Here is a 27,132-nt window from a genome sequence, read left to right as displayed (position 1 = left end):
TTTAACTTAACTACATTACTAAATGTAATGCAAATGTAGACTAGGCCTTAAATAATTAACCGTTTACATAGTCTACCTATAGGCTTTTATCAATCATTTAAGTCAACTTATAATAACTATCCTATAAGACCATGTCAATTGTAACCAAACATGTTTTACATAATGCTATATGCTATTGTGTGGAACTACAATATGGTCAAACGTTTCCTCTTTTTTGAAGCCTAATATTCAACTGATAAGGATTTATCATCAAATGCTCTAAATAGGATACCGGACTGAAATATTATAGACCTAGCCATTTCGCTTAAAAGACAACGTAGCTTTATAAAAAGCCCAAAATGCTTTCCCATCTTTGAAAGAAAAAGATGGCGATGGAGAAAAAAATGCCTTCTATTGAAGCATTCCAGAAAAATGCTATAAATTAGAGTCTGCTAATGAAAATGTACAACTTTATGATGGAACTTTACGACTGTCTGGGTTCTGGGATTGGCCGAGGTTGGTCATGTGGACTCTGGACAGGGAACTTTTCCCCCCTTGAGGTTATATTGCAGCTGTCTGTTTTCGACCGCTCATTCAGTAACACCTTCGTTTTCTTGGCTCTTGTATAAGCTACACTTGAATTCTGGTAGAAATGTGTTTGTATCTACGGAGCTCCACCAACTGAGAGATGGAGTCAATGAGGAATCTCTCATCCAATGTTAGCCTATGCTAATGTGGCTATCTCTGAATTGCACCGTCAAAGAAGACTCAATATTCGCAAGGACAATGGAATAGTTCATTTTTTTAATACATCACAGAGGGAATCGTTTAGTTATTGCTACTTACCGTATGCAATATACCAAATTAACAGTAATGGAAGACGTAAAAAGAACCGTGATAATCACATCCGGAATACCCACATGTGGAATGATGAATTATCAACAAAAGGTAGGTCGTCAAATCTCAATGTCCTATATCGCAACAATCATACTTGAAGCCTGTCTTATAAGGTTTTTAAAATGATAAAATGTTGAGTAGGTCATGGGGTGCAAATTATGTTAGATAAAAACCGTTACAAATGTAACATTGGTAGCATACAAAATGGCTAGTGTCCTAAAGTGTACAAGCATTGTATCGATTTGCAATACCTATAGTGTGTTAGTGGCAAGATGGCAGCAGTATCTTTGGCGGGTGACTGTGGCCTAAATGCATTTAGTATTTTGACAAAGGTTTCAGATAAATAGGTAGGCCTATATGATACCTCTTGGAAGCTGCCACAATCATGTGCGCACACTGAAAATCAGACAACCCAAAATATTTAGATTTCCATGATGTACAGTGTTTAAAAAAATAATGTTATTGTGTGTAGCCTACGTTTGTATTACCTTTGAGCTAGCTGTAATGCTAAGTAGATATGCAACAATTGACTCATAACCAACATGTTTTATGGGTCATTTAAAGAGTAAAATTGAGACATGATGTAAGCGATGTTCTCAATGGTCCAATGTAATTTTTCAGAATCCACTTTCCAATCATCTGCACTATTCGACGTCGTCATCATCATCATCATCAACATTATTGTCAAGCCTCAATCAATTAATTGATCAACTGTATGTTATTCACTCCATTTACACAGCAGTATGCTGGCACATTTTCTTTACAACCTGATCTCGTGTATTTCTCTTTGACTCCATCTAGTGGCGACAATAAGCCTACATTTGGACACCGAATTCTTGAGACAGAAGCTTTCAGAATGACATATTGGCTTATTGGTACAAATTATTATTATTATTTATTTATTTATTTTTTCAAATTAAACTAACGCGAACTAAAATGTATTTTGCACAAACGCTATTGACGTTCAATAACTGTCATTCTGTATACGGACAAGTCGTAGGATACTTAGCTAAAATGTTTGATTAGTTGTGGAAACATAATTTTGTTGAAGGAAGTCTACACAGACTATTAAGTATCAAGTTTAGATAATACAAAATGATTTTGTTGAAATATCATCTTAAACAAGGTTTTTACAGTGAAAGAAAATAATATTGATTGGAAAAAGAAAATGGCGTTGTTTATTTATTCAAATGTATTGAACTTTTTAGTCCAACAAAATAACGATAATAGCGTAATAAATATTAAATAATATTATTCAACTCAATAATATGGGTCTACTGATATAAGAAGCAGTCAAAATAATATCAGACTAGATTCGATAATGACTAATGACAATGTTTATATACATGTAAATATATTTATTTGATAATATTCAAAAACATAGATTCTTTATTTTAGTGGTTAATAATCAAACATGCTGCATGTAATGTGGTCTACTTAGGCCTACAGGTTCCCGAAACATGAACCGCAATCTTTTAGTGATGAATGTTTAAACCAATGTGTAATATCCTCTGCATTGGCCTTGGTCAGTTAGAAAATCCTTTTGCCTTTTGTGAGTTGATTTGTCAGTGTAGACGTCTTGGTCGTGTTTTACTTTTTATCCGGCCAGTGTGGGAATACCTAGAAAACATAACGAACACGTTGACTTATACATGAACGACTGATGAAACATAAATGATGTCAAACAGCTTAAAATAACAGCTGCATGAAAGTAGAAATTCAGCTGGATCAATTGAATAGGCCCACTTTTGATTGTGCAACTAGCCTACTTCTAGTAATCAATACTTTACATTTGTGGGTAAATGAAAGAACCCCAACGAACAACAACATTATTCTTCTTAAGTCAGTTTGATAAAATGGGAAATTGAACAGTGATTATTTCATGCAAACCAAAGATCGAATTAAGATCATATAAGGGTCGTGTGTGTGTGTGTGTGGTGTGTGTGTGTGGGGAGAGAGGGTAGGGTGGTGTTGCCAGCATTATGTATTTATATCGTTTGTTTGCAAGGAAAATTAAGAACGAAAACGAAATGCTTCAATGTTGAATGAATCAGAGGGCGCAAGCTCATTTGATATGTGGAAAGACTGCGCGAGAAGCCTGGGCGCTTCGTTTCGAGTCACTGGGGACCCCTGTGCGCAACAAGAGCCCCCCCATGAGAGCAATATTGCAACCAGACGCTCGCGATTGGCCGGACGTTGATCAGATGGTACAGTTCCCTTCTGCCCTATTGAGTGGCACCTCGCAAGCCCCCTTCAGCTAAAACCAAATCTCCGATAAAGTAATGGCAAAACCACTTGGACTATAAAACATTACAAATCATATTCCTCGGAGCATATTTGTCCATCCAATGAGTTCCTATTTTGTCAACTCAACTTTTCCTGCTTCTCTGCCCGGAGGACAGGAGTCTCTCCTCGCTCAGATACCTTTATATTCCTCCGGATATACTGACCCTTTAAGACACTTTTCCAACGCTACATATGGAGCTGCCAATATGCAAGAGAAGGTATACCCAACCTCATATTACCAGCAAACCACTGGTATCTACGGTCGCCCCAGCACCAGCGCTCCCTGCGACTATACAGCTGCCACTTTTTACAGTGACCGCTCGTGCGCTTTCGCAAATCGAGAGGAGCAGCCGCTCTTTTTAACTCAGGACCAGCGCAAGTCAGAGTGCCTCGAGCAGAATGTAAACATAACCACTGCTGTGGACGACAAGTCTTCTCTGCTTTATCCGTGGATGCAAAGGATGAATTCTTGCACCGCCGGTCAGTGAAACCTTTACTTTTGATTTTTGTTAACGTTTAACGTGTTTTATTGTTCATTTATTGAAAGGGGGTGTACAGTCAGCATGTTGCCTATCAATCAGATGACTACTGTAACAGTGTTGCCTGGCATTGTTGCTTATAAATAACTATTGCTTTGAAATTAAGACGGGGGAAAAAAGGAAGAATTTTACAAGTCGTTGTGTGAACACATGCATGATGATTTGATGACTGTGATATGTATTGCATTCTATCGCCGAGAACGTGATTGACATGAAAAATATATTAACAGATACATTTGTTTTGTATAGGAAACGCTTTTACCTGTCAAAATACAGTGGGCTATCATGTGAATCAAATGGATAATTTCAACTAGGCTATTTAAGGTTTTACTAATGGAGGCTATTTTACACGTGTGTATATAGGCTAATTTATTACATCCATAATAGTGATTGTAGCAATAGTCTATAACAGCGATGATAGTGTAAAGGTATCCAGCCATTCCATGGCTTTGTTTCTTACATAATTGCTGGATTTGGTTTGCTATTCTTTGTTTGTAGGGACATTGGGCAGCAGTGGACGCAGGGGCCGTCAGACCTATACTCGATACCAGACTCTTGAGCTCGAGAAAGAGTTCCATTTCAATAGGTATCTCACCAGGCGTCGTCGAATCGAGATTTCGCATGCTCTGTGTCTCACTGAACGTCAGATAAAGATTTGGTTCCAGAATCGCAGAATGAAGTGGAAAAAGGAGAACAAAGTTATGAATCCTTCGAAACCCAGCGATGAAGAGGAGGAAAAACAGACGGATTAAAAGACACTGAGTAAAAAAGCTACACAAGCCATCCTATAACTGTTGTACCATGAATTGAGAGATGTTTAATTATTGTTGTTTGTTGTTTTTATTAAATGGCTGCATAGGCCTACACATGTTTGTGAAAATATGTAAATAGGCCTACTAGATAAATATATTTGCACGATGAAATAACGTCTGTTGGTTAGAAACAGGTTAAAAACAACTGAAGCTGGCTAGCCTATTCTTATTTGATTGTGTTTGTATTTTTTGTTTTGTCAATATTGTTGCTTGAAAGTAAAGTAGGGTTTACCACATCCACAAAGTCAAAATTGGCTATATCGTAAAAATTCATGAAAACATAAATGTGGTCTTAATTTACGGTTAGGTAGTGTGGTTAAGGTTAGAAGTGTGGTAAAGGTATAAATTCACATTTTAGGAAAATCAATTGCAGAAATAGGCGGGGTTTATGACTTTGTGGTTGTGGTAACTGATGACGATCGTGAAATAGGCCTACACTCGCACATACTGGTTTCCTGGAGCGGCGTTGGAGAAGTGCAAAAACAAGCCTAGTCAAAATACTCGATAATTAAATATTTTTGAAGCAAAAAATGTTATGCCCCATTATCGATACAAGAGAGATGCTTTGGCCTAATAGCCTACCATAGTGTGTGTTGTATTTTGTTTGTTTTAGGCTTTTACATCGCTTTGTCATATTCAACTGGATAATGTTTTCACAAGTTGTTTATTGTGCTCTTGCCATCTGGATGTCGTGTGCAATATTATGTAAGACATGTTTTTGTTGTCTTTTGTAAATGCAAATAAAGCGTTGGTAATTTCTGTAAATATTTCATAGAAAGTTTTCTTGTTTTACTGATGTGAAGGCAATAGTCTTATAATAGTTATTATTATCACTATGTCCTGTAAAATTGACCTAGTTGAGCAAGCCAGACATTTAAATAGGCAAGTCTCTCTTTAATGATACAAATGCCTAGTGTATTAGGCCTACTATAATATATATTTTTGTTTAACTTTTTTATACTGGCATACCTGTCTGAGATACCTATTGGTAAAATAGTTTAGCCTACTTTTGTGTCCTAGAACAGTCAATGTTAAAAAAAAAAGAACAATGAAAAAAAGTATTGAGCACCCTCTCTGACAGTTACCTCCACTGCCAGTAGATGACGCTGTCTGCCTACATGGATCTCAGGGCGCAATGGGGAGGCACCATTGACTCGAGCATAACGACCATCATTTCGTCATCATTTGTAACCATAGAGCATGAATTACCTCTTGAAGTCATCAGTGAGAATTTACGACTGGTCAACAAATGCACGTGATTCCCGAGCGCTCTCCCATATTTGGCCGCATACCTGGCAAAGTACAGTAGGCTTCATTGCTATAATTCATGATTACATCATAAATCGTGAAGCAGAGGATTATAGCGACAAAGATCTACAAATCGAGCCTTTAAAAACAAGCAAATGAGCTCTTACTTTGTTAACTCGTTTTCAGGGCGCTATCCGAATGGCTCCGACTATCAGTTACTAAATTATGGGACTAACGGCACTGTGAACGGTACGTTCAGGGACCCTGGCACCATGCACTCTGGGTCTTTCGGATGCAACTACAATGGCATGGACCTAACCGTAAATCGCCCCGACACTGGTAGCCACTTCGCGGCTGTTGGAGAGGATAGCCGTGGTTTTCCGTCCACTGGCCCGGATGCCCGGTACAGATTGCCGACCTGCTCGCTTTCGTCTCCAGATCCCCTTCCTTGCGTCAACCGCGAGTCTTTGGAACTAAAAAGCCCCTCTCCTCCACCTGACCGGAGCACGACCTCGATCGCCAACAATAATCTCAACAAAGGCAACAACAGTCATTTTACAGAGATAGAGGATACCAGCGTTGTCTCTGAGACCGAGGAAGGCGCGCACACAAGCAGTACCAGCAGCATGGCTGCCCGGGCACAACAACTACAACAGGAGTCCAATAACGCAACCTCCACGACAATCTCAAACGATTGCCAAACGCCGCAAATATTCCCATGGATGCGGAAACTGCACATTAACCATGGTACATACATAGCCTACTTTTACTGTGTTTTGTGGTGGTCTTGCTTTGGAGTGAATTGCATGCTCGCTGATGTGCTTTTCTATAGTCCAAATTTGTAGCGTCATAAATATGTCAAGTGTTGCATGAACTCCGTAAGGATGGTAGGATATGGCCACGGATTTGCTTTTATGATATTGTCCAGTGCAATATACTTCTTAGTGGAAGATAAAAACAATAATTGTTAGCCTATTAAAGTATATTTTAATTGTAATAAAGATTAACTTAAAGAAACATTGTTTAAATGTTGGAAAATTGGTGGGTATTTATGTTTAGGCTATAGCTGAATGCAAGTTCTATTTCTGGTCATGTAGGATAGTTGTGCGACAATCCGTGCATGGCACGCGCCCGCATGCAGCCTATTCAACACCCAGAATTGCTTAATATTTCATATGTGCTGTTAAACATGTTTCCTTTTCAAATGTTTAAAATCCTATTTCCACCATCTGTTGTCCACTTCTAATTTGGATTTTTCATGCAATTTAGAAATGGCTGGACCAGATGGGAAAAGGGCCCGAACAGCGTATACCCGCTACCAGACGCTAGAGCTGGAGAAAGAATTTCACTTCAATAGATACCTAACCCGGAGGAGGAGAATAGAGATAGCCCACACGTTGTGCCTCACGGAACGACAAATAAAAATCTGGTTTCAGAATCGAAGGATGAAATGGAAGAAAGACAATAAACTGAAAAGTATGAGCCTGGTTACAGGAGGTAGCGCGTTCCATAACTGAGCTCGAACTACAAGTGATACGGGGGACATCCGGAGTACTGTAAGCTACAGCGCAGCACCTTTCAGCATGTTGTTGTGATTTTAGACGAAAAAATATTCTGTGGTCTTTAACAGACGTTTAGTTTGACGTTGTGTTACGGTAGCCTGTAGTTATCTTTGGAACTAGAAAAATGTTAGACTCATTGTCTAAGGGTAGTATAAAGTCATGTGCTCTGTTTTATCTCTTGAATGTTGTCATGTTTCACGTGAGCTGTTAGCCTATATTGTGTAATTTCTAAACATTCTAACAGGTGTAAAGTGTACAGTAGTCTATGTTTCCAAAACATAAGCTGCTCTTCATTGAATGTAAACCTATAGATGATGGGATCATTCAAAGCGCTTCAGTGTACGTTTATAATGCTGTATTTATGCTTGATTATCGTGGTCAGCGCAGTACGTTTTCCAGGTTTAAAAATACAGGTAAATCTGTTATGTAGCCTATGACACGTTGTGCACAAATATATCCCATTGTAATTGTTTAGAACTAAGTACTTATTAGGTTGCATAAATGTATTGAACCTTTTCAATGTGATCAATTTGTATAGTGGACAGGAAGGGAGTTGTATTCTGTGGATTATACGCCTACAGTGATGGTAAAGATTTTGCCAATTAAGCTTTTTGTATTTCTATGTGAATCTATAGATTTGGAAATAAAGTTTCTCTCCATCGCTTGATATATTTGAAGCATAGTAATTGCAATTAATTAACCTCTTCTTCATTTAACATATAGTAAATTAATTAATTAGGTCTACACATGTTTTAATGCACTATTCTATAGACACATAGGCTATACCACTGGTGAACGTAAACCCTTCATGGCATTTTGGACATCTTGTATCAACAATTTAGGCTTACTTAACCTTGCCACACGATTAAACAAATTAACTTTATAAACAACATGTTCCTATAGATTTTGTACTGTTTTACATTGCTATAAAATAACATATTAGCAATAATAATTTCCATAGAAGTTTTCATGCTTATCATTGGCTTAAGATTACTTTTTTTTGTATAGGCCTATGACGTGAATTACATTTGAGGCAGGTTGTTGCTGATTTAAATATTTGCATTGTTTTCGTCCAAGCTATATTGTTTTAACCATGCACCTATAATGTGCCCACCATGTCAAGGTTAGATTCATTATTGGTTCCATGCTGCCATTATTTACCAGAAAAACAAACTCTAAAGCTTTTAAACTTACCCTCTTATTGACTTCTTTGGGTTGAGTCGCACTTCTGTTTGCTTGTATTTAGTTATTCGTTTCCCCATCAAATGTCCCATCATGTAGGCTATCTTACAGGTACATGGCTCGAATTTACTAAATGCCTCCGTACCGTAGAACATATAATCCCTTCACTGACTCTGAAAGGTCACGTGGGGTCCATAAAGTTAGTTTTATGGTTTTGGGGAGTAGACAATGTACTATATAATTCACATTCTTGAATGAAAGTGACGGTTTAACTGCTGCGAAGGGATTAGAAAGGGTTGTGGACTGTACAGCACTAGTCTGGGCAGTGGCGATATCCTCGATATCAGGATAGAAAGTTCATATCAGAAATGCAGTGATACATTTAAATAAGTGTTCCACTGTCTATGATTATAAACCAAACATATCTTATTCATTCATGTTGGAATTAGCCTCAAAATAAAATATTTTGAGGATCCATGGATTTGCAATCGACTTATCTATAAACACCAGCAAATAAGAATTCATTCATTTTGGTCAGCGTAAAACAGGAAGAAATTCTGCCTCTTCACGAACAGGACACAAACTAATTCAATTTCTGCAATGACTGCATTGAACCTCGTGTATTCAGTGTCATGGGTGCTGGTATGAGAAGGGCAATTGGATAATGCATGTCTCTGGCCTATAGACTCAAGTCAGAAAACTGACAAAAACTTGAAGTGAAATTCAAGTCTGGTTCCAAAAATTAGACCGTCTTGATAAAAGCGTGGCCTAAGGTAAAGCACGAACTTGAACAGGGTTTTGTGTGTCCCATCAATCTCCAAGATACGCCTTTGAACAGTGCGTCTCTCTCCAAGGACAGGATAGGTGAATCCACTGTAAACGTTGGGAATCAGACCTCAGTCGATTTGAATAAATGATGCTGGATATATGGAGGTCTAATCATATAAATATTAGGCTTAATAATTCCACACTGAACAAAAATATAAACGCAACATGTAAAGTATTGGTCCCGTGTTTCATGAGCTGAAATAAAAGATCCCAGAAATGTTCTGTATGCACAAAAAGCTTATTTCTTTCAAATGTTGTGCACAAATTTGTTTACATCCCTGTTAGTGAGCATTTCTCCATTTGCCAAGATAATCCATCCACCTGACAGGTGTGGCATATCAAGAAGCTTGTTCTGTTGGCCACTTTAAAAGGCCACTCTAAAATGTGTTTGTTTTTTTGTCACACAACACAATGCCACAGATGTCTCAAGTTTTAAGGGAGGTGCAATTGGCATGCTGACTGCAGAGCTGTTGCCGGAGAATTGAATGTTAATTTCTCTAGCATAAGCCGCCTCCAACATAATTTTAGAGAATTTGGCAGTACATCCAACTAGCCTCACAACCGCAGACAAGGTATATAGCGTCGGTGTTGGCAAGCGGTTTACTGATGTCAATGTTGTGAACAGAGTGCCCCATGGTGGCGTTGAGGTTATGAAATGGGCAGCCATAAACTACCAACAATGAACACAATTGCATTTTCTCGGTGGCAGTTTGAATGCACAGAAATAGCGTGACGAGGTCCTGAGGCCCATTTTGAGGCTTTTTTTCAAAGGTATCTGTAATCAAAGATGCATATCTGTATTCCCAGTCATGTGAAATCCATCGATTAGTGCCCAATTAATTCATTACAATTGTCTGATTTCCTTATTTGAACCAAAATTCAGTAAAATCTTAGAAATTGTTACATGTTACGTTTTTATATTTTTGTTCAGTATATAAACGCATCAAACACTGATCCTGATTGTGTAGGCCTGTATGTCAAACTTGGAATTACGCCCAATTTTGTATGTTATATTATAATAACGTGTTGCTATTGTGCGTTTGTAGCCTATGTTAATGGTTCATGTCTTTGCGTAGTTGCCACCATGGCTAAATTGTATGTGTCCCAATGTGCAGCAAGCATACTTTACCAAATTGTATATGAATCAGCATGCAATCGCAGATCTGCGTGGTGATATCCAATCAAATTAGGCCAATATGAAAACACTGGTTTTGACATCTTTCGTCAATAGCTGTCATTTATTCTTCTAAAATGTACTTAAATGCAATAAATATTTCCGATGTCTCAAACTTTTTTTGCTTAAATCATTTTATATATAAAAAAAATATATATATGCTAAAGAACACACACCAATGTTTTCTATTGGGTTGAAACAATTCCACTATTCATAACTGTTAAATAGCCATTTAACCAGGATAATAAGTATTGCATATTGATAGGGGTAATCTGTGCACGGATCTCATCAATAATTCATAGACCGGGATCATCGCGAGGTCACTAGACGAGAGCCACAGATGCTGAGGATCTAACCTACAATACCAATAGGCCTGTTTCTCTGGCATCGTCAACATCCTTGAAATCCATAGGCCTACACGAACGAAAAAGACAGTCTGAATAATTGTTTTAATTTGTGCTTTTGGAAGCATAAATGGTAGCCTATGGAATTGTATTATTCTATATGGATGGATTAATGCGTAAAATACGTTAGTGTTTTGTTTAAGAATTGTCTATGTGTCGTTTTACATTTCTAGGCCTACTTATTATTTATATTCGATACAATTGCATGGAGATTATTGACACCTTTATTAGTGCGTAGGCCTTTTTGTTGAGCAGTTGGGAATAAAGTTTTACATTGAAAAAGTATTCATAGATTAACAGGCTATCTGTTCTTTATCTGAAAACTTATCTTACAACAGTCGACACAAATATTTTAATATGCGTGGATAGATGGCATAATAATCGTGCCTCACAAAGTGGCCTTAATTAAAGTAAATCTTAAAATATGCGATTGGAGCATAGGCCAATGCTTATTCAGTGACGTGATGTAACGCCACCTGCACACCAGCAGAGCCCGCTTCAGACCGGCTTCACTGTTGCCCCGCTCAATCGATCATCTAACTATAGGCCTATGACTATGTTATAGCCTACACACAAAACAATAGGCTACTTTATGTCCAATGGATAACATGTATGACGTCTAGACTACTCAAATATTTTAGCAAAGTTGTAAATTAAGCACAGTGTAAAAAAAAAAACTCAAAACCTTAGAAAGTCTGTGGTTATATGACAATGCCTGGCCTATATTTCCAATGAGAGGAGAGAAAACAAAATGTCTCCCATTATCTCACTTTCTCGAGTACCCTAACATGTAAAAACATTCTGGAACAAAATAATGTATTTATTTGGAATTATGTTTTAATTCCGGGTGTAGGTCTAGCCTACCCACTGTTTGCTATTTAACTGTAAATCACTATACATGTCATTGCTCTCTCTGCGCTCAGAATGATCAGCTCCAATAACTCACAGGAGCCTGGTTCCAGTATATATTGGGCCCCTGCTCCTTTTTTGGTAGAAGGAGTAGGCCTATATTACTCAATATCATCGAACAAGTCAGAAATTGTTCATGTGTGAGGTCTTGAGGAAGGGGTGAAACGCAGGTCACCGCTTCTAACAAATATTAAAATGCCATGCGATTCGTGAGGCGCGGTGTGTATCAAAGGCTGTATGTCCAAAGACGACATTAATCAGAAAGCTCGTGTCCACCTCGTATGTGTTTTGGGATCTGGATTTTTCGGGATGACGTAGCTCCAGCAGGCCATGTTTTTTTAAACCCGGAGAGAGACAAGTTACAGTTGTCGGAAGTTGGAAGTTTACATACACTTTGTTGGAGTCATTAAAACTCGTTTTTCCACCACTCCACACATTTTTTTGTTAACAAACTATAGTTTTGGCAAGTCTACAAGTCCAAATCTACTTTGTGCATGACACAAGTAATTTTTCCAACAATTGTTTACAGACAGATTATTTCACTTACAATTCACTGTATCACAATTCCAGTGGGTCAGAAGTTTACATACACTAAGATGACTGTGCCTTTAAACAGTTTGGAAAATTCCAGAAAATTATGTCATGGCTTTAGAAGTTTCTGCTAATTGACATAATTTGAGTCAATTGGAGGTTTACCTGTGGATGTATTTCAAGGCCTACCTTCAAACTCAGTGCCTCTTTGATTGACATCATGGTAAAATCAAAAGAAATCAGCCAAGACCTCAGAAGAAAAAATGTAGACCACAAGTCTGGTTCATCCTTGGGAGCAATTTCCAAACGCCTGAAGGTACCATGTTCATCTGTACAAACAATAGTACGCAAGTATAAACACCATGGGACCACGCAGCCGTCATACCGCTCAGGAAGGAGACACGTTCTGTCTCCTAGAGATGAACATACTTTGCTGCGAAAAGTGCAAATCAATCCCAGAACAACAGCAAAGGAACTTCTGAAGATGCTGGAGGAAACAGGTACAAAAGTATCTATATCCACAGCATAATGAGTCCTATATTGACACTACCTGAAAGACTGCTCAGCAAGGAAGAAGCCACTGCTCCAAAACCGCCATAAAAAAAGCCAGACTAACGGTTTGCAACTGAACATGGGGACAAAGATCGTACTTTTTTGAGAAATGTGCTCTGATCTAATGAAGCAAAAATAGAACTGTTTGGCCATAATGACCATTGTTATGTTTGGAGGAAAAAGAGGGAGAATTGCAAGCAGAAGAACACCATCCCAACCGTGAAGCACGGGGGTGGCAGCATCATGTTGTGGGGGTGCTTTGCTGCAGGAGGGACTGGTGCACTTCACAAAATAGATGGCATCATGAGGCAGGCAAATGGTGTGGATATATTGAAGCAACATCTCAAGACATCAGTCAGGAACTTAAAGCTTGGTCGCAAATGGGTCTTCCAAGTGGACAATGACCCCAAGCATACTTCCAAAGTTGTGGCAAAATGGCTTAAGGACAACAAAGTCAAGGTATTGGAGTGGCCATCACAAAGCCCTGACCTCAATCCTATAGAACATTTGTGGGCAGAACTGTAAAAGCGTGTGCAAGCAAGGAGGCCTACAAACCTCACTGAGTTACACCAGCTCTGTCAGGAGGAATGAGCCAAAATTCACCCAACTTATTGTGGGAAGCTCGTGGAAGGCTACCTGAAATGTTTGACCCAAGTTAAACAATTTAAAGGTAATGCTACCAAATACTAATTGAGCGTATATAAACTTCTGATCCACTGGGAATGTGATGAAAGAAATAAAAGCTGAAAGAAATAATTTGCTATTATCCTGACATTTCACATTTTTTAAATAAAGTGGTGATCCTAACTGACCTAAAACAGGGAATTTTTACTAGGATTAAATGTCAGGCATTGTGAAAAACTGAGTTTAAATGTATTTGGCTAAAGTGTATGTAAACTTCCGACTTCAACTGTATGTTTGCACTGGAGGAAATTACCAAACAAAAGTCAGGACTCGGATAACGTCTTCAATGTCACCATTTTTAATCAACACTTGAAATTGAAAAACAGTCTGCATTTAACTGCCAAAATAGAGGAAGAGACCTCAGTGACAAGAAGAGGGGTTTCAAATGAGCATATGGGGTTTAAAGTGTGTGTGTGTGTGTGTGTTAGTCACTAGACCCAATTTAACACTTATTGGAGATTCTGGATGTGTCCTGAGAGAGCGTTTTCTACCACCATCAACAAAACACCATATTATGGAATTTCTCATGGAAGAAGGGTGTCGCATCCTTCCAATAGACTTCCAGACACTTGTAGAATCTATGCCAATGCGCACTGAAGCTCATCTGGCCGATCATGGTCAGAGCCATAACCAGGGTTCGAGTTTTAGTGAGGTTTGTTATACAATTAAAAAACGTAAAAATGCTATTTGGTGAACAGAAATGATCCGTTTGGCTGCTAGTTCTTTCACCTCAGTTGATCAACATCCACATAGCCTGTTAGCTAGCTTAAACAGTTGTAATGTGAACCTGATTTTATTTGATTTGAAAGAGGGAAATATGAGAAATGACACTGACACAGCATCAGCGACTGTTCAGTCAGTTGTCATAATGAATTGTATAAAACCATCAACTATTTACATAGATATATCTTTTCTCAAATTCCATAGTGCTCACGTTTGTATTCCTAGGCATTACTCATCAAGCTCCACACAGGCGTCAATGGAGCACACAGATGATCCTATGTATTATCGCATTCACATGAATTATTAGAATTTTACTTACAATTTTTGTATTAATATCAGTGATGTAGTGGGTGATGGGTAAACTGTAAACTCCAGTGGACGATCGATATAAGACTGTATTGTTTGCTTTTTGATTAGACAATATAGGCCTATAGGGAAAATAGGCCATGTGGAGATGTTCATATTGAGATATATATATTATATTTGTTCACAACTTGTTCCATAAGTTTTAACAAGTTGGAAACCACTTTACTAAACTCTCTCTCTCTGCCTGCTTGCTTGCTTGTTTCCGCTATCTTGCGGTATCTCTGCTTCTTCCTACATGCATTGCAGACTGCCTCAGCCTCACCACATCACTGGCTGTCTCAGTATAGCCTATTCTCTGTAAAGCAGCGTTATTATTATCCCGCTGAGGTATGCTCCGTTTAACGTTCGATTCTTACTTCATCCTTTTCTATTTGGGATAAAGTAGCCCAATACAGAGCCTGCAATTTAAGTATCTGCGACAGCTAGCCACCCGACCGACATACTGCCTTTATAAGAGACTATTTACCAGTTGTGCACTCATTCTTTGAAAGACGGTTTTTGTTTGTTTTGGGGGATGTCTGTAGACACGGCAGGAGTCTCGGGACGGTTTTAAAATGGCCTTTTGTCCGGCATCTCGCAAACACACTCCACAGGGTCTTTAGTTACCTACTTGAGCCGACTCCGAGCTGGGGTGGTTAGATTCACATCTCAGGCCCTCGGCATGTGCACGAGAGGGCGGAGTTAGCCGTTGAGAGAGTGGTGAATGTAATGCTAAAAAGGCCAATCCGGGAGGCAAGTCCAGGAGACGCAGGCGAACATTACGAACAGACCACTGTTCATGATTCCACTCGTTCGCAAAGATGCAGGCGCGATTAGAACTCCGTCAGCTCAAGAATATAAGCCTTCTGAGCTTTGATCAACGCTGGGAGAAATATTTAGATGTTGACCCGTTATTTTTTTATTTATTATGTACAATATATATATTATACACAAGTATAAACGCAACATGAAACAATTTCAAAATAGCATAGCAGATCCTGCAGGTAAAGAAGCCTGATGGTGTGGAGGTCCTGGGGGCTGGCGTGTTACATGTGGTCAGTGGTTGTGAGGCCTGTTGGACATACTGCCAAATTCTTTAAAACTACTTTGGAGGTGGCTTATGGTAGAGAAATGAACATCAGTTCTCTGGCAACAGCTCTGGTGGACATTCCTGCAGTCAGCATGCCAATTGCACGCTCCCTCAAAACTTGAGACATTTGTGGCATTGTTTTGTGTGACAAAACAGAACATTTTTAAGTGGCCTTTTATTGTCCCCAGCAATAATCAGCTTCTTGATATGCCACACCTATCAGGTGGATGGAATATCTTGGCAAATGAGAAATTCTCACTAACAGGAATGTAAACAAAGGAGAGAGATATGCGTGCATATGGAACATTTCTGGGATATTTTTTTCACCTTATGAAACGTAGGACCAGCACTTTACATGTTGTGTTTGTAATTATTTTACACGGAACAGAAATATAGAGGTTAAGACACTTTATGTTTGTGTTTCCTTTATTTAGGCAATTACATGTAGGTATATCATGCTAATTAGAATCGTTTGGTCCACCTTGACATAATTCCAGTGAAGATCAATAAGATTGGAAATAAAACAAATAGCCTAAACGTGGTTCTCTTGCATCTAGCACACAAAAAATGCTTAAACAAGACATTTAGGATTTCGTTGGTATTGATTTAGGCGCCACTGAAGAATACCTGTAATCTATTCCCCTCATACCCCACTGAAGGTGCAGGCTGAGATGGAAATCATGGGCTTTGGAGCCACTGTGCAACAGGGATACATAGCCTATATTGAGAGATTGGAATTAACGTGCAATTCTTTATTTACCCTCAACAGAGCCTACTGACCTTTTTGACAGAGAGAGCCTAATGTTGGACTAGATGTGTGCCAAACCTAGTTTATAAACTTTCTGTCATTATGCCTTTTTTAATTATTATTTAATCGTGTTGCTGTAATACACAAACGGTCAAGATCAAAATGGTAATTTTTCTTATCCCAGGATTACTACTTTAAATATAATCCATACTATTTGGCTAGTAATGACCGCGAGTCCGTCTAAAGATTAACAGCAATGACATGGGGCGAGCTAAGGTTTACATTGTTCGGGGAGGTAGCCCTACCCACTCAGCATCAAGTGCCCAGTCTATAGACAGCCCCATGTTACTACTGACGATAACCTTCCGTCTGCATTCATTTCGCCGACATATCCATCATGTCTCCTTTGAAAACTATAATGCGCAAAACTAGCTGCTGGCGAATACCGAGTGCTAACCTTTACGCCCGAGTTTTGTCTTTTGGATAATAAGATACGTTTTTAGAGAACCTCGGTAAGTGCCACTGTTGCTCATTACTTCCAGTTTTCAAACATAGGTCCATTGTTATAACGAAATGCACGTCTCATGTATTTTCAATGAAACTGATGGGTAAGCCATGAGGTGTTATATCTATTCTAAAAAGCGTTATTATATGAAAGCTTTCCAACTTATGACAGGGCTCTCCAACCCAGTTCCTGGAGAGCTACGGTCCTGTAGGTTTTGGCTCCAATCATAATAGCGCACCTGATTCTAATAATTATCTGGTTGATCAGCTGAATCGGGTCGGTTACAACTGGGTTGGATTGAAAACATACAGGAGGATAGCTCTCCAGGAACAGGATTGGAGAGCCCTGGCCTATACGATATTGATTGACTGGGCTAGTCCAAACTGGGCTAGTGCAGACTACATTTTATTAAAAGTGTAAGGAAGTTGGATAAGATGTTATTTTTCATGGTATTAAATATTATCAAAGAGGATGGACGTAGTTCTTTATAGTTATACTATTTATACTTTTTACGCACACACCCACACCCACACGGTCAGGGATGGATCAATACTTTGACGCGGCAGTCTGTTTTTGTTCAAATCTGAATGCTAGAATGTTTACTGTATGTTGTCCTAAATTTCGTCATGCTGACCATGAGGCCTGAAATTAATATTTGGGTCTGAAACTTCCTATATCCCCATGCATTTTTAAAACGATTTTCGCTGTTGTCGACTAAACTCAGAGGGTGTGTTAACTTATTTGCCTTACCTAAATTGATTTAGGGTAGTTAATTGCTGGCGTAAATATGTCTGCCTCTTATAGACTAGAATCAGTTGTTTGAACATTTGTAAATCTTGTTTATTGTATTTATGCGCCTGTTATCAATTGCCGTTGCATGAGATCAGCAGGAGGCCTTGCCGTTTTTAATAATAATTTGCCTTGTAGCAATCTGAACTAATCCATGAGTTTAGATTCTAACCGACCAACCATTTTATCACAGAGAAATTAACGGCTCCATTCGACGTTTCAGTATAGGCCTAAGATGTGGGCATCGTTCAGGATAACATGTATTTCTTCATTCTTTAATACACTTTTGTTTTGCTATACAGTTTATCTATAGAGGACCAGACCGTCTGCCAAAGAAATCAGAGTTCTTATCTTCGTTCTCAAAGACAGCACTACAGTGCAAATCAAAAACGATATGGGTAGGTTTGACTTTATATTTGCAGCACCGTGCAAATAATACAACACAAAGTTGCATTGCTCTGAAGCCAGTTCCCACATCATAGGTCAGAGTAGCCTGGTGAGCAACCATCCATGTCACGTGATTCATTAACTAATTGAGGAAGAGGTTGCAGAGTAGATGCATGCATTCATCAGGCCAACCACTGTAGTGATTTGCCCGCTGATGTACAATGTATCTTCTTAAAGTCTACATGGCTGGAATGAAGAAGATCCTGCAAATGTATTGTAAGTATATGGATAACATTTTGTAGAATCTGTATTAATCTGTATTAACCTGGGGCGGCAGGCTAGCCTAGTGGATAGAGCGTTGGACTAGTAACCGAAATGGTTGCAAGTTCGAGTCCCCGAGCTGACAAGGTACAAATCTGTCGTTCTGCTCCTGAACAGGCAGTTAATCCGCCGTCATTGAAAATAAGAATTTGTTCTTAACTGACTTGCCTAGTAAAATAAAGGAATAATAAAAAAATATATCAGGCTATGTGAATGACGTTGCAGGAAATGTATGGTCCAATTCAAGAAATGTTACAACAAGCATGAAACATTATGTTGTTTGATTTTCTATATTGAAGTTTCAATATGCGAGAGATCCATGGGCTAGACTATCTATCTCTTTTTAATTGATTTCGATGGTTTAGGTGATGTATACATTTCATCCTACATTATCTTCCTCTCTTTCCTGTCTGCCAGTCGTTCCATTTTGATTTATAGCCTAATGATATGTGAGCCAATGTCAGAGACAGCTGCCATTGTGTTTCTGGAATACTCTTGTTTTGTTTTTGTATGTGTGTTACTCTACAGATCCACAAGTGATACGATTAATCGGTGCTCTTAATTGTCTTTCTCCATCCTTCATCTGGGCTGAGCAGACCGATATAAAGACTTTCTGCCTGGAGGTCTCGGGTTACATCAACTTGGCAATTACAGAGCCTTAACGTTTCATTTTAAGCCATAGAACCTTGAAATAAATCATTGTCTAATCTCGACGCCACATATTCATGCATCATTTCGAATTGATCATCGTTCCCCCAGGATAGGAGCTTTTTATGGAATATGATTTGAAACGATTATTATAGTATTTCCATGACAGTGTATATGAAAGGAATTTGTCTTGAGATTCGAAGAATAGGCACACATATATATTTGATCACTGAAAGATTATATAGCTAGGCTATAGGCAGACATCCTATAAATGTATAATGACAATGTAAATAGAAAAAGTGGGAAATGTATGGTATCCATTTGATAGCTTCATTCAACAAATCCATGTGCATGGTCTGAACCGGTCACGGCTAAATTACCTCGGCTAAATTTCGTTAGATTGGCAGTCCTGACGTCTTTGATCAAAAGACTGGTCAATGTTTAGATTATTTTGTGTTGTAGCCTAATTACTTTCGTGTAGTTAAACATTAGCTATCCTGCCTGGGGTATTAACTATTGTCCCTAATGAATGAATCGAGGGGATTGAGTATTTTCAATTAAAAGGTTAACATCAAAGATCAAAGCACCGCCACAGTCCCAATGGGTATCGATCCACTAACAACAATCCTATAGCGGCATGTTTGATCCTCACCTCCAATAGGCTCAATGTCTAACCTGTACAGCCAAGAAGCAGATGGTTCTCCAAATAAACTGACGCAATGTGGGTCCATGGCCTTTTGAGCACTAATATGCTGGAATATTCATTTATCTCTCCAAAACTGAATATGAGTGTTGGGTTGGTGTGTTTTGAGTGTTGGGTTGGTGTGTTTTGTCCTGATGTGTGCAAAATAGTTAACTTTTCGATATGGTTGTCTGCCAGGTTAGACAACTGCATAATCCTGAAATGTTAAATTCATATTATCATGGAAATACATTCTATTGATAGCCAGTCACACTCAACGCGAACTTTTTGGCAAATTTCACATTGATATACATTATTCATGCAGGGGTCATGCAATAGTATGCAAAGTCATAAAGTGACCAAATCAAAATCATAACCCCATTTTGACAATTTAGTTTGGCATAGTTCAATCGGTGCGTTTTGATTTCCTTTCTTTATTTTAAGACACCAATGCAAATCCACATTTTGGCTACTATTCTCAAATTGTTATTTGTTTTCTGTTGTCATCTCCAAACACTGGTCTCTTGATTTTTATATTTGTATTGTTGGTCAAATCTGGCAAAAAACATCCAATGAGATAGCCCAGTCTATACTTTGAGTAGACCTATGTTAGCTCTATGGCTATGCCATAGAGAAAAGTTGGGGCCTCAGGTCAGTTCATTAATGCAGATTGCTCTCGTGTGAATCAAATCGATCAAAGGCCACTAGCCCCGTCCCACCATATCTGCAATTACCATAATTTTCGTTGTGGAAAGGCTATCCTAAACACACATTTTAAAATAGGCTGCTATAACTGCAGACAGCCACTTACAAAGCATCATGGAGTAATGTATCCACATGTATTTGTCTCATAATTTACGGACTGAGGTCATGGTTTTCGGCGAATAGTGTTTTCAAATTGGCGATGTGGCCAGAATTCTTCTTCGCTGTCTAGTCAGCTGCGCAAAGGCTACCCATGTTCTCGTTCGACCTCTTCCATGCTGTGGGCGACTCCCAATGAGCTAATAGCAAGCCTATCATTGAAACTGGATTATAATACTCCTCGATGTTTTTGAAAGGAGAGACCTCTCGTTATTAATTCTGGATGTGAAATTAATCATATCTAGTCAGTATTCGTGGGGTCTACGTTATACGCTAAGGTAAGCCGGGCTGGTGAATGGTCGGCTATTTTCTTTGTGATTTATGACCATATGACTCGTGCGCGGTTCAAGCAGAGTTCATAAAGCTGTACGCTATGCCTCCATACCATCCAACATTCGTTTTCTCTTAAACTATTTAATCATCTTCTGTTTTTACTTATTTTGGTTGCTTTTAAAGGCATACTCAGCATAATCGTCATAATGAATTTAGAGACCTTGAATATTTTGTTCATGTTGAAGATTTCAATGGAAATTTAAGGAAACGTGATTAGACATATACAATTATAGGCTACCATTAACGGTTAAGTTTATCTGATATTGAATAAAGAAATTGGCTGTTTTTCCCCCCTACATTGGGCTTTATGTAGGAGACTTGACACAGTTACCTTGGTTTTGTTGGCTAAATCTCTATCGACAGTTGTATATTATAATAATGTTATCATTAGCCTATGTGTCTTTAATTAGTTGTATTTATTTAGGCTAGTAATTTAACATGTAGAGCTATTTATTTTTTTCTCTAAAATAGCATAGTTTCACACAAGTTCTACAGGCCTCAAGCATTCTAGCATTAAATTCTTGAAAATATAAAAATAATGTCTTCCCTTTCTGGAATTCAAATTGCATTGTTGTTTGTTTCAGCCCATTGACGCGTCTGCAAAAGTAGGCCTATGTTGAATAACACTACTGGACTAAAAACTGGTGACTTGTTTCTCAACAAACAATGACTTGTTTTAGGGATGAGAAGGGAAAAGTAGATATTAGAGAGTATCGTTTAGTCTGACATTGCCTCTGTAAGCAGGTTGAAAGGCTCCTATTCACGTCATGATGCTATTGAGTTGATAAGATGGATTCATACTGTCACCTCCCTTCTGTGTTTTTTCATAACCTTTCAGAACAGCAACCAAGAGGTCATTGGAAGGAAACTGTCACGTGACTTCTGGGTGCCAATGTTCCTTCAGAAGGTCAAAAGGGCCCCAGTAGCTGATGAGACATTTCTTGACAATGCAGAGAAATACCTACCAAGACGCCATAGCAATATTTGGAGAGTCCCCATACCAAGGTGCCAGTGGATTTGGATACAATCATGACGCACCAGCCCACCAGCCCTTGGCCTACCTGGAGAGCCAGGTCAACTTGAAGGAGTTGGATTGTTCATCGCAGTCAAATGGCAACAGCAAATCACAGCACCCAAAAGAGATTGACCCTAACTCAAATTCTACCTTCACCAAAAGCATATTCCCGTGGATGAAGAAGTCGACAATTCAGAACTGTATAAAGAACAACGGAGACAATCCCTTAGAAGTTAATGGTGTGTATTCAAATGCCTAGCCCAATAAATAGTTGGACAGTAAAATTCCCATTTAGGTATATAAATAATACTGTTTTAAGCTGGATAAATCCTAATTTTATTATTATATGATTACGACCAATGGGCGTTGGCTAATTGCATTTCCAGTTTAGAAAGAAGCTCACATGTTAATGTAATGTAATATAGCCTAATGTTAAGATTTTGTTTAGGTACTGTATTCAATTTATGAATGAGGTTACATTTCATTTTCTCTCGGCAGAACTATTTGGTGACGAGGAAAGCCCAACAACTGCAGTCTCCAAAAGGGCGCGCACCGCATACACAAGCGCCCAGTTGGTTGAGCTCGAGAAGGAGTTCCACTTCAATCGTTACCTTTGCCGCCCCAGGCGCGTGGAGATGGCTGGCCAACTCAGTCTAAAGGAGAGGCAGATCAAGATTTGGTTTCAAAATCGGAGAATGAAGTGCAAGAAAGATGGAAAGTTTAAAGGACTGTGCTCCTCTTTAGGTAGCCCTGGAACTCTTACCAATCTAGGTTATTTTAATGCAATGGGGGAGGATTATGACATTGTTTCCCCGCCATATTTAAAGCATCAACAAAACAATTATGTCAGTGCATCAGTCTACCCAAACTCAATGAAAGGGCAACAGAAATATGCCACAACCCCAGAATATGCTCCTTGCAGTATGCAGGACAATGATAGTACTTTTTCCATTCATTATGCTCAAGCTGACCCTGTTCATGTTGATGTGAACTTGCCATTCACTGCATGCGGGATAAGTAATCAGTGTAATCAGACTGCACAGATGACGTCAAGCCAACACCATCCTAAACCTACACTATATGATCCAAACACAACATACATATTGGGGCATCATTCTTCTCAAGAATGAATCAAGCAAGCTCCTAAACTGACTCATTTATAGCATATGTAGTCAAAATGTCACTTGACCATAATCAGATCCTTAGTGGACCGAATCCAAAGTTCAGGCCTGCACACATTTAAAAAAAAAAAAAAAAAATGCGCAAAAGGCCAATTATTCGCTGTATCCAAATGCATGCAAATAGTGTTGAGTCATTACAGCAGAGTTACTAATATTTTACTCGAACAGAGCAGCTTGAACTATTTTGGGAATTAAGCGACTGATTGTGACCACTAGAGTCGGAGGTAAAACACAGAGTTAATTCGACTAGAGTGTTTATAAGTATTGCTAGAGTCAATGTGATGCCATCCACAGATCAGCACCTGCATTGGCTATTCGTTCCTGTTGGACAGCTCTGTTTTTCTATTTTGATTTCTTATCCATATAGGATAAACCTGAAATGATTTAATTACATGAAACCACCGGATAATGTAAAACATCGAATTTAAATCAATTTCAAGCTAAAACTTTTCTCACTTATGTTTTTGTACAAGACTTGACATTATGCAAGTCATGACCCAACTGTATGCATTGGAATATTACAAACATATTTATTACAATGTTATTTATATGTTATTTATTAATTTAATTTATGGGAATTTAATGTATTTTGTTATTTTTTATCATAGGGCTTAGTGTTTACAGACAGACTCTTATGCTTCAGGGACAGTTGAATCAATGTTCCTCAAAATGTAATTTCATTGTGAAATCCTTTTGGACACACGTTGAAATGCATGTGTAGGCTATGCTGACGAATAATTTCTGTATTATTGTTGAATAAATGCATTTGTTGTTCAGACCTTCTGCAGAACAATTTTTTTTTACACATCTTGTTATCAAAAAGAGCTTGCGCTACCTCTATATAGTTTAAAGGTGTCTAGTTAGAGTAAAACACATACCAAATATATTAAAATATGTCAAATGAAATAGGCCACATTAGGTATAGTCTGGTAAAGAGTATACGCAATAATACGTTGTTAAAAGTCCATAAAGGCACAATGATTTAGGCTGTTCTTTGTTCTCTCTCGAGCAAATTGGAGAACCAGCTGTCAGGCGTTTAGAGGAGCAGAAGATTGATCGTCGCATTAATTTCAAGACTCCTCTGTAAAATTAGCTCTCAGACGGAAGAACACGCCGAGCTAATCAAGTAGTTCACATGAGCTGCTTTACTTATACACATTGGGCAACATAATTCTCATAGAGAACGCCTGGTATTATACACCAATCGTATATCCTCTTGTTAACTGCATGAATGACAATGGAAACATTTCAGTTCACTAAACTTACTTACTCTTATAATACTGTTAAAAAAGCACAGACAAAATACTATTTCGATCACATAGACCATCCAAATCAACTGTTTGCTTCAAACTCTACATTTTCGAGAGACAAAATTGAAATAATTTCAAAATCTTTCACTTTTTCAGACTATCATTCTCCCTCAGTCTGACCAGAAGGTCCTTGCAGAAGTGGTGTGACGTGTTTCTGTTCTTATCAGATTGATGGGCGAGTTTGACTGAAGCATTTGTCATGTAAATGTGAGACGTTTGATGGACGATCCTGACCTGACAAACTGCTATAGGTCCCAATTGCCATTGGCGTAAAGTGAGTCACATGGTCTGTCACTAAGGTGATATGAGCGTGGTAGGCAGTTTTACAGATTTGACATACTATCTAGAGGTTGTAGGGCACAGGGAAGAGCAATTAAGGTGGACTGACCCGTCTTCATTAATTTTGCCATAACAATACAGGATGAACTCTTACTTAGATTATACCATTTGTAACAGGGGGACTAACATATTCAATGCCAATGCCGGACACCACAATTTAAACCATGGATACAGGTCCTCCTTATCTTCCAATTCATGCTCAACAAGTGATAGTTTTGTGTCCGATGGGCGGTTAGTTGGTGGTTCTTCGGTGCACCAGACTTCGAGCCACCCTCTCCACCAGTCCCAGCTACATCATATAGATCTCCAGTTTGGCTCAACGGGAAACTCGGTGTATGGCTCGCCAACAGGGCCAAACTTGGATTATGGACCTCATCAATACGCTCTAATTCATGAACAAGAACGAGGTTTCATTCAGTCGCCTGGGATTCCTGTGTCAGCCATTGGAACGAACATGCCCCCCCTGGCCGAAGGGAACAGTGAACCCCTGGCCGAAGGGAACAGTGAGCCAGGGTCTGCACCAAGCAGCCAGTATCTGCACTTTTGCAGTGGAGAACAGGGGCAACCAGAATACTTGGAGAGTATTTACTCGAGATTAGTTCCTTTCCAATATAGTGATAAGGATTCGGATGATTTCAATGCAGATTTAACTTCAAAAACTTTCGACTGGATGAAAGTTAAGAGGAATCCCCCTAAAACAGGTTTGTTAGCTCCTGGGACAGGGTCATAAATAACACTGTCATGACAAAGGCTAATTTATAGACAACATTACAATATATATATATGAGGAATTTATAGAGACACTGCCTAATCAATGTTTGTTCTTTGCATGTTAGTGCGTAAAATGTGCTTGGCTGCTCACAATCATCACATAATCATAATACAGTTTATTCCTGTTTTCATTCCTTCATTTAAAATTTAATTTAATCCATCAGTTCCTTCATTCATTCATTAACTTTTACAGTTTCAGAGTATGGAGTCGCCGGTCAACAGAATGTAATCCGTACCAACTTCAACACAAAGCAGCTGACAGAGCTCGAGAAGGAGTTCCATTTCAACAAGTACCTGACCAGGGCCCGGCGAGTGGAAGTTGCCGCTATTCTCGAGCTCAACGAAACTCAAGTGAAAATTTGGTTCCAAAACCGCAGGATGAAGCAGAAAAAGCGTGAGAAAGCAGGAACCGTCTTTCGAAACACAGCAGTACCGGCAAATGATTTGGGAGAGATCACCTCATCTCCTGATGTGTCGCCAAGCTCGAAGACCGCATAAAGCAATCGTTTTACAAATAACATTTGAATTACCGCACTCATGGTGCTGCACTTTACTTGTCACATGTTCAAGGATACTGCAGGTTTACAGGGTTTAGGTGCACTAATTTCTGCAAACAATTTAGTTTCATGTTTGCACTATTTACGGGTATTTTCTACAAATACATTTAGATAATTATGTGAGAAGTTAGAAATAAAATGTTTGTTTTGAAAAGTCTGTATTTGTGCTGATTTGTACATTTTGTGAGTGAATGAAATGTTCCCATACAGTAGGCTATAAAGTATTTATTGAATGTGACAATAAGGATATGTTGTAAGAAAATCTAAATCTTTGGAACTAATTGAATTCTTCTTCGATGTTCTTTCTACGCAAATAGTATTTTGGAAGTCAACATTGTTTAACTGTTGTTGAAACTGTTTTAAATCTGCCTACTCGTGAAATTAGGAATCAGATGGAAAAATATGTCATTTTCATTGAAATGCAATTCATATTGACAATCACATAATGACTGATTTCTATATAATAGTTTTTACAAAATTAAACTTTAACAAATATATCATGTTCTGTCTTTCATTGCTGTTGAGTTTTACCCATTCTTTCCCTTTGCATAATGTGACATGAGGAGTCTTTCACCACACATGGGGTGGCTACCAATGACCTCTTCACCTCAGAATACCCCCAGGGTTTCTAAACATGACAACAAACTCCAGGGTGCCAGGTTTCACACTAGATTTGTTACCCAAATTCAATTTGGTTCTGCACAAATGCCATGCCCTGAGATCCACAAACAATTGGTACAGGTTCCCACTTACACTTGCCACTTTCTCTTCTGATTGCTATAATAGTTCATTAGAAAAGTAATTGGATAATCTACCACCACTAGAGCTAAATGTATAGTTGAACCTTGTATGCTGCCCTCAGCTCTTCCTTAAAGCTGGCAGGGGCTTGACAACCCTGTTTAATCTCCTGGTGTTATAGGCAGGCTCAATATTTGCACTG

General features: G+C 38.6%; 4 protein-coding genes across 5 annotated transcripts; all 4 read left to right on the top strand.

Annotated features, from left to right (window-relative positions):
- The first annotated feature begins 486 nt into the window (after positions 1-486).
- Positions 487-5,251, top strand: LOC109866086 (homeobox protein Hox-B6b-like). Of its 2 annotated transcripts, none has more exons than XR_004204563.1 (2): positions 487-927; positions 4,200-4,309. XR_004204563.1 is itself a non-coding variant. In XM_020454639.2 (2 exons), exons 1-2 carry the CDS (start codon positions 3,225-3,227, stop codon positions 4,451-4,453), a joined length of 672 nt encoding a protein of 223 aa, XP_020310228.1. In that variant the 5' UTR covers positions 3,169-3,224; the 3' UTR covers positions 4,454-5,251. The 2 variants fall into 2 exon arrangements, 1 of the variants encoding a protein (XP_020310228.1); XM_020454639.2 differs by lacking the exon at positions 487-927 and adding an exon at positions 3,169-3,642 and having other exon boundaries at positions 4,200-5,251.
- Positions 5,252-5,767: 516 nt separating this feature from the next.
- LOC109866084 (homeobox protein Hox-B5b-like) lies at positions 5,768-7,990 on the top strand. The gene is made up of 2 exons (XM_020454638.2): positions 5,768-6,508; positions 7,031-7,990. Exons 1-2 carry the CDS (start codon positions 5,917-5,919, stop codon positions 7,276-7,278), a joined length of 840 nt encoding a protein of 279 aa, XP_020310227.1. The 5' UTR covers positions 5,768-5,916; the 3' UTR covers positions 7,279-7,990.
- Positions 7,991-21,862: 13,872 nt separating this feature from the next.
- On the top strand, positions 21,863-23,293 carry LOC109865208 (homeobox protein Hox-B3a-like). Its single transcript, XM_020453320.2, has 2 exons — positions 21,863-22,273; positions 22,533-23,293. Exons 1-2 carry the CDS (start codon positions 21,949-21,951, stop codon positions 23,162-23,164), a joined length of 957 nt encoding a protein of 318 aa, XP_020308909.1. The 5' UTR covers positions 21,863-21,948; the 3' UTR covers positions 23,165-23,293.
- Positions 23,294-24,946: 1,653 nt separating this feature from the next.
- LOC109865227 (homeobox protein Hox-B1b-like) lies at positions 24,947-26,259 on the top strand. The gene is made up of 2 exons (XM_020453337.2): positions 24,947-25,565; positions 25,829-26,259. The coding sequence occupies exons 1-2, from the start codon at positions 24,947-24,949 to the stop codon at positions 26,131-26,133; spliced, it is 924 nt and encodes a 307-aa protein (XP_020308926.1). The 3' UTR covers positions 26,134-26,259.
- The last annotated feature ends 873 nt before the right edge of the window (positions 26,260-27,132 follow it).

Source organism: Oncorhynchus kisutch, linkage group LG20 (assembly GCF_002021735.2).
Source record: "Oncorhynchus kisutch isolate 150728-3 linkage group LG20, Okis_V2, whole genome shotgun sequence".
Classification (NCBI taxonomy): domain Eukaryota; kingdom Metazoa; phylum Chordata; class Actinopteri; order Salmoniformes; family Salmonidae; genus Oncorhynchus; species Oncorhynchus kisutch.
The sequence above is the reverse complement of the archived record's forward strand: the minus strand, read 5'-3'. Positions and strand labels throughout refer to the sequence as shown.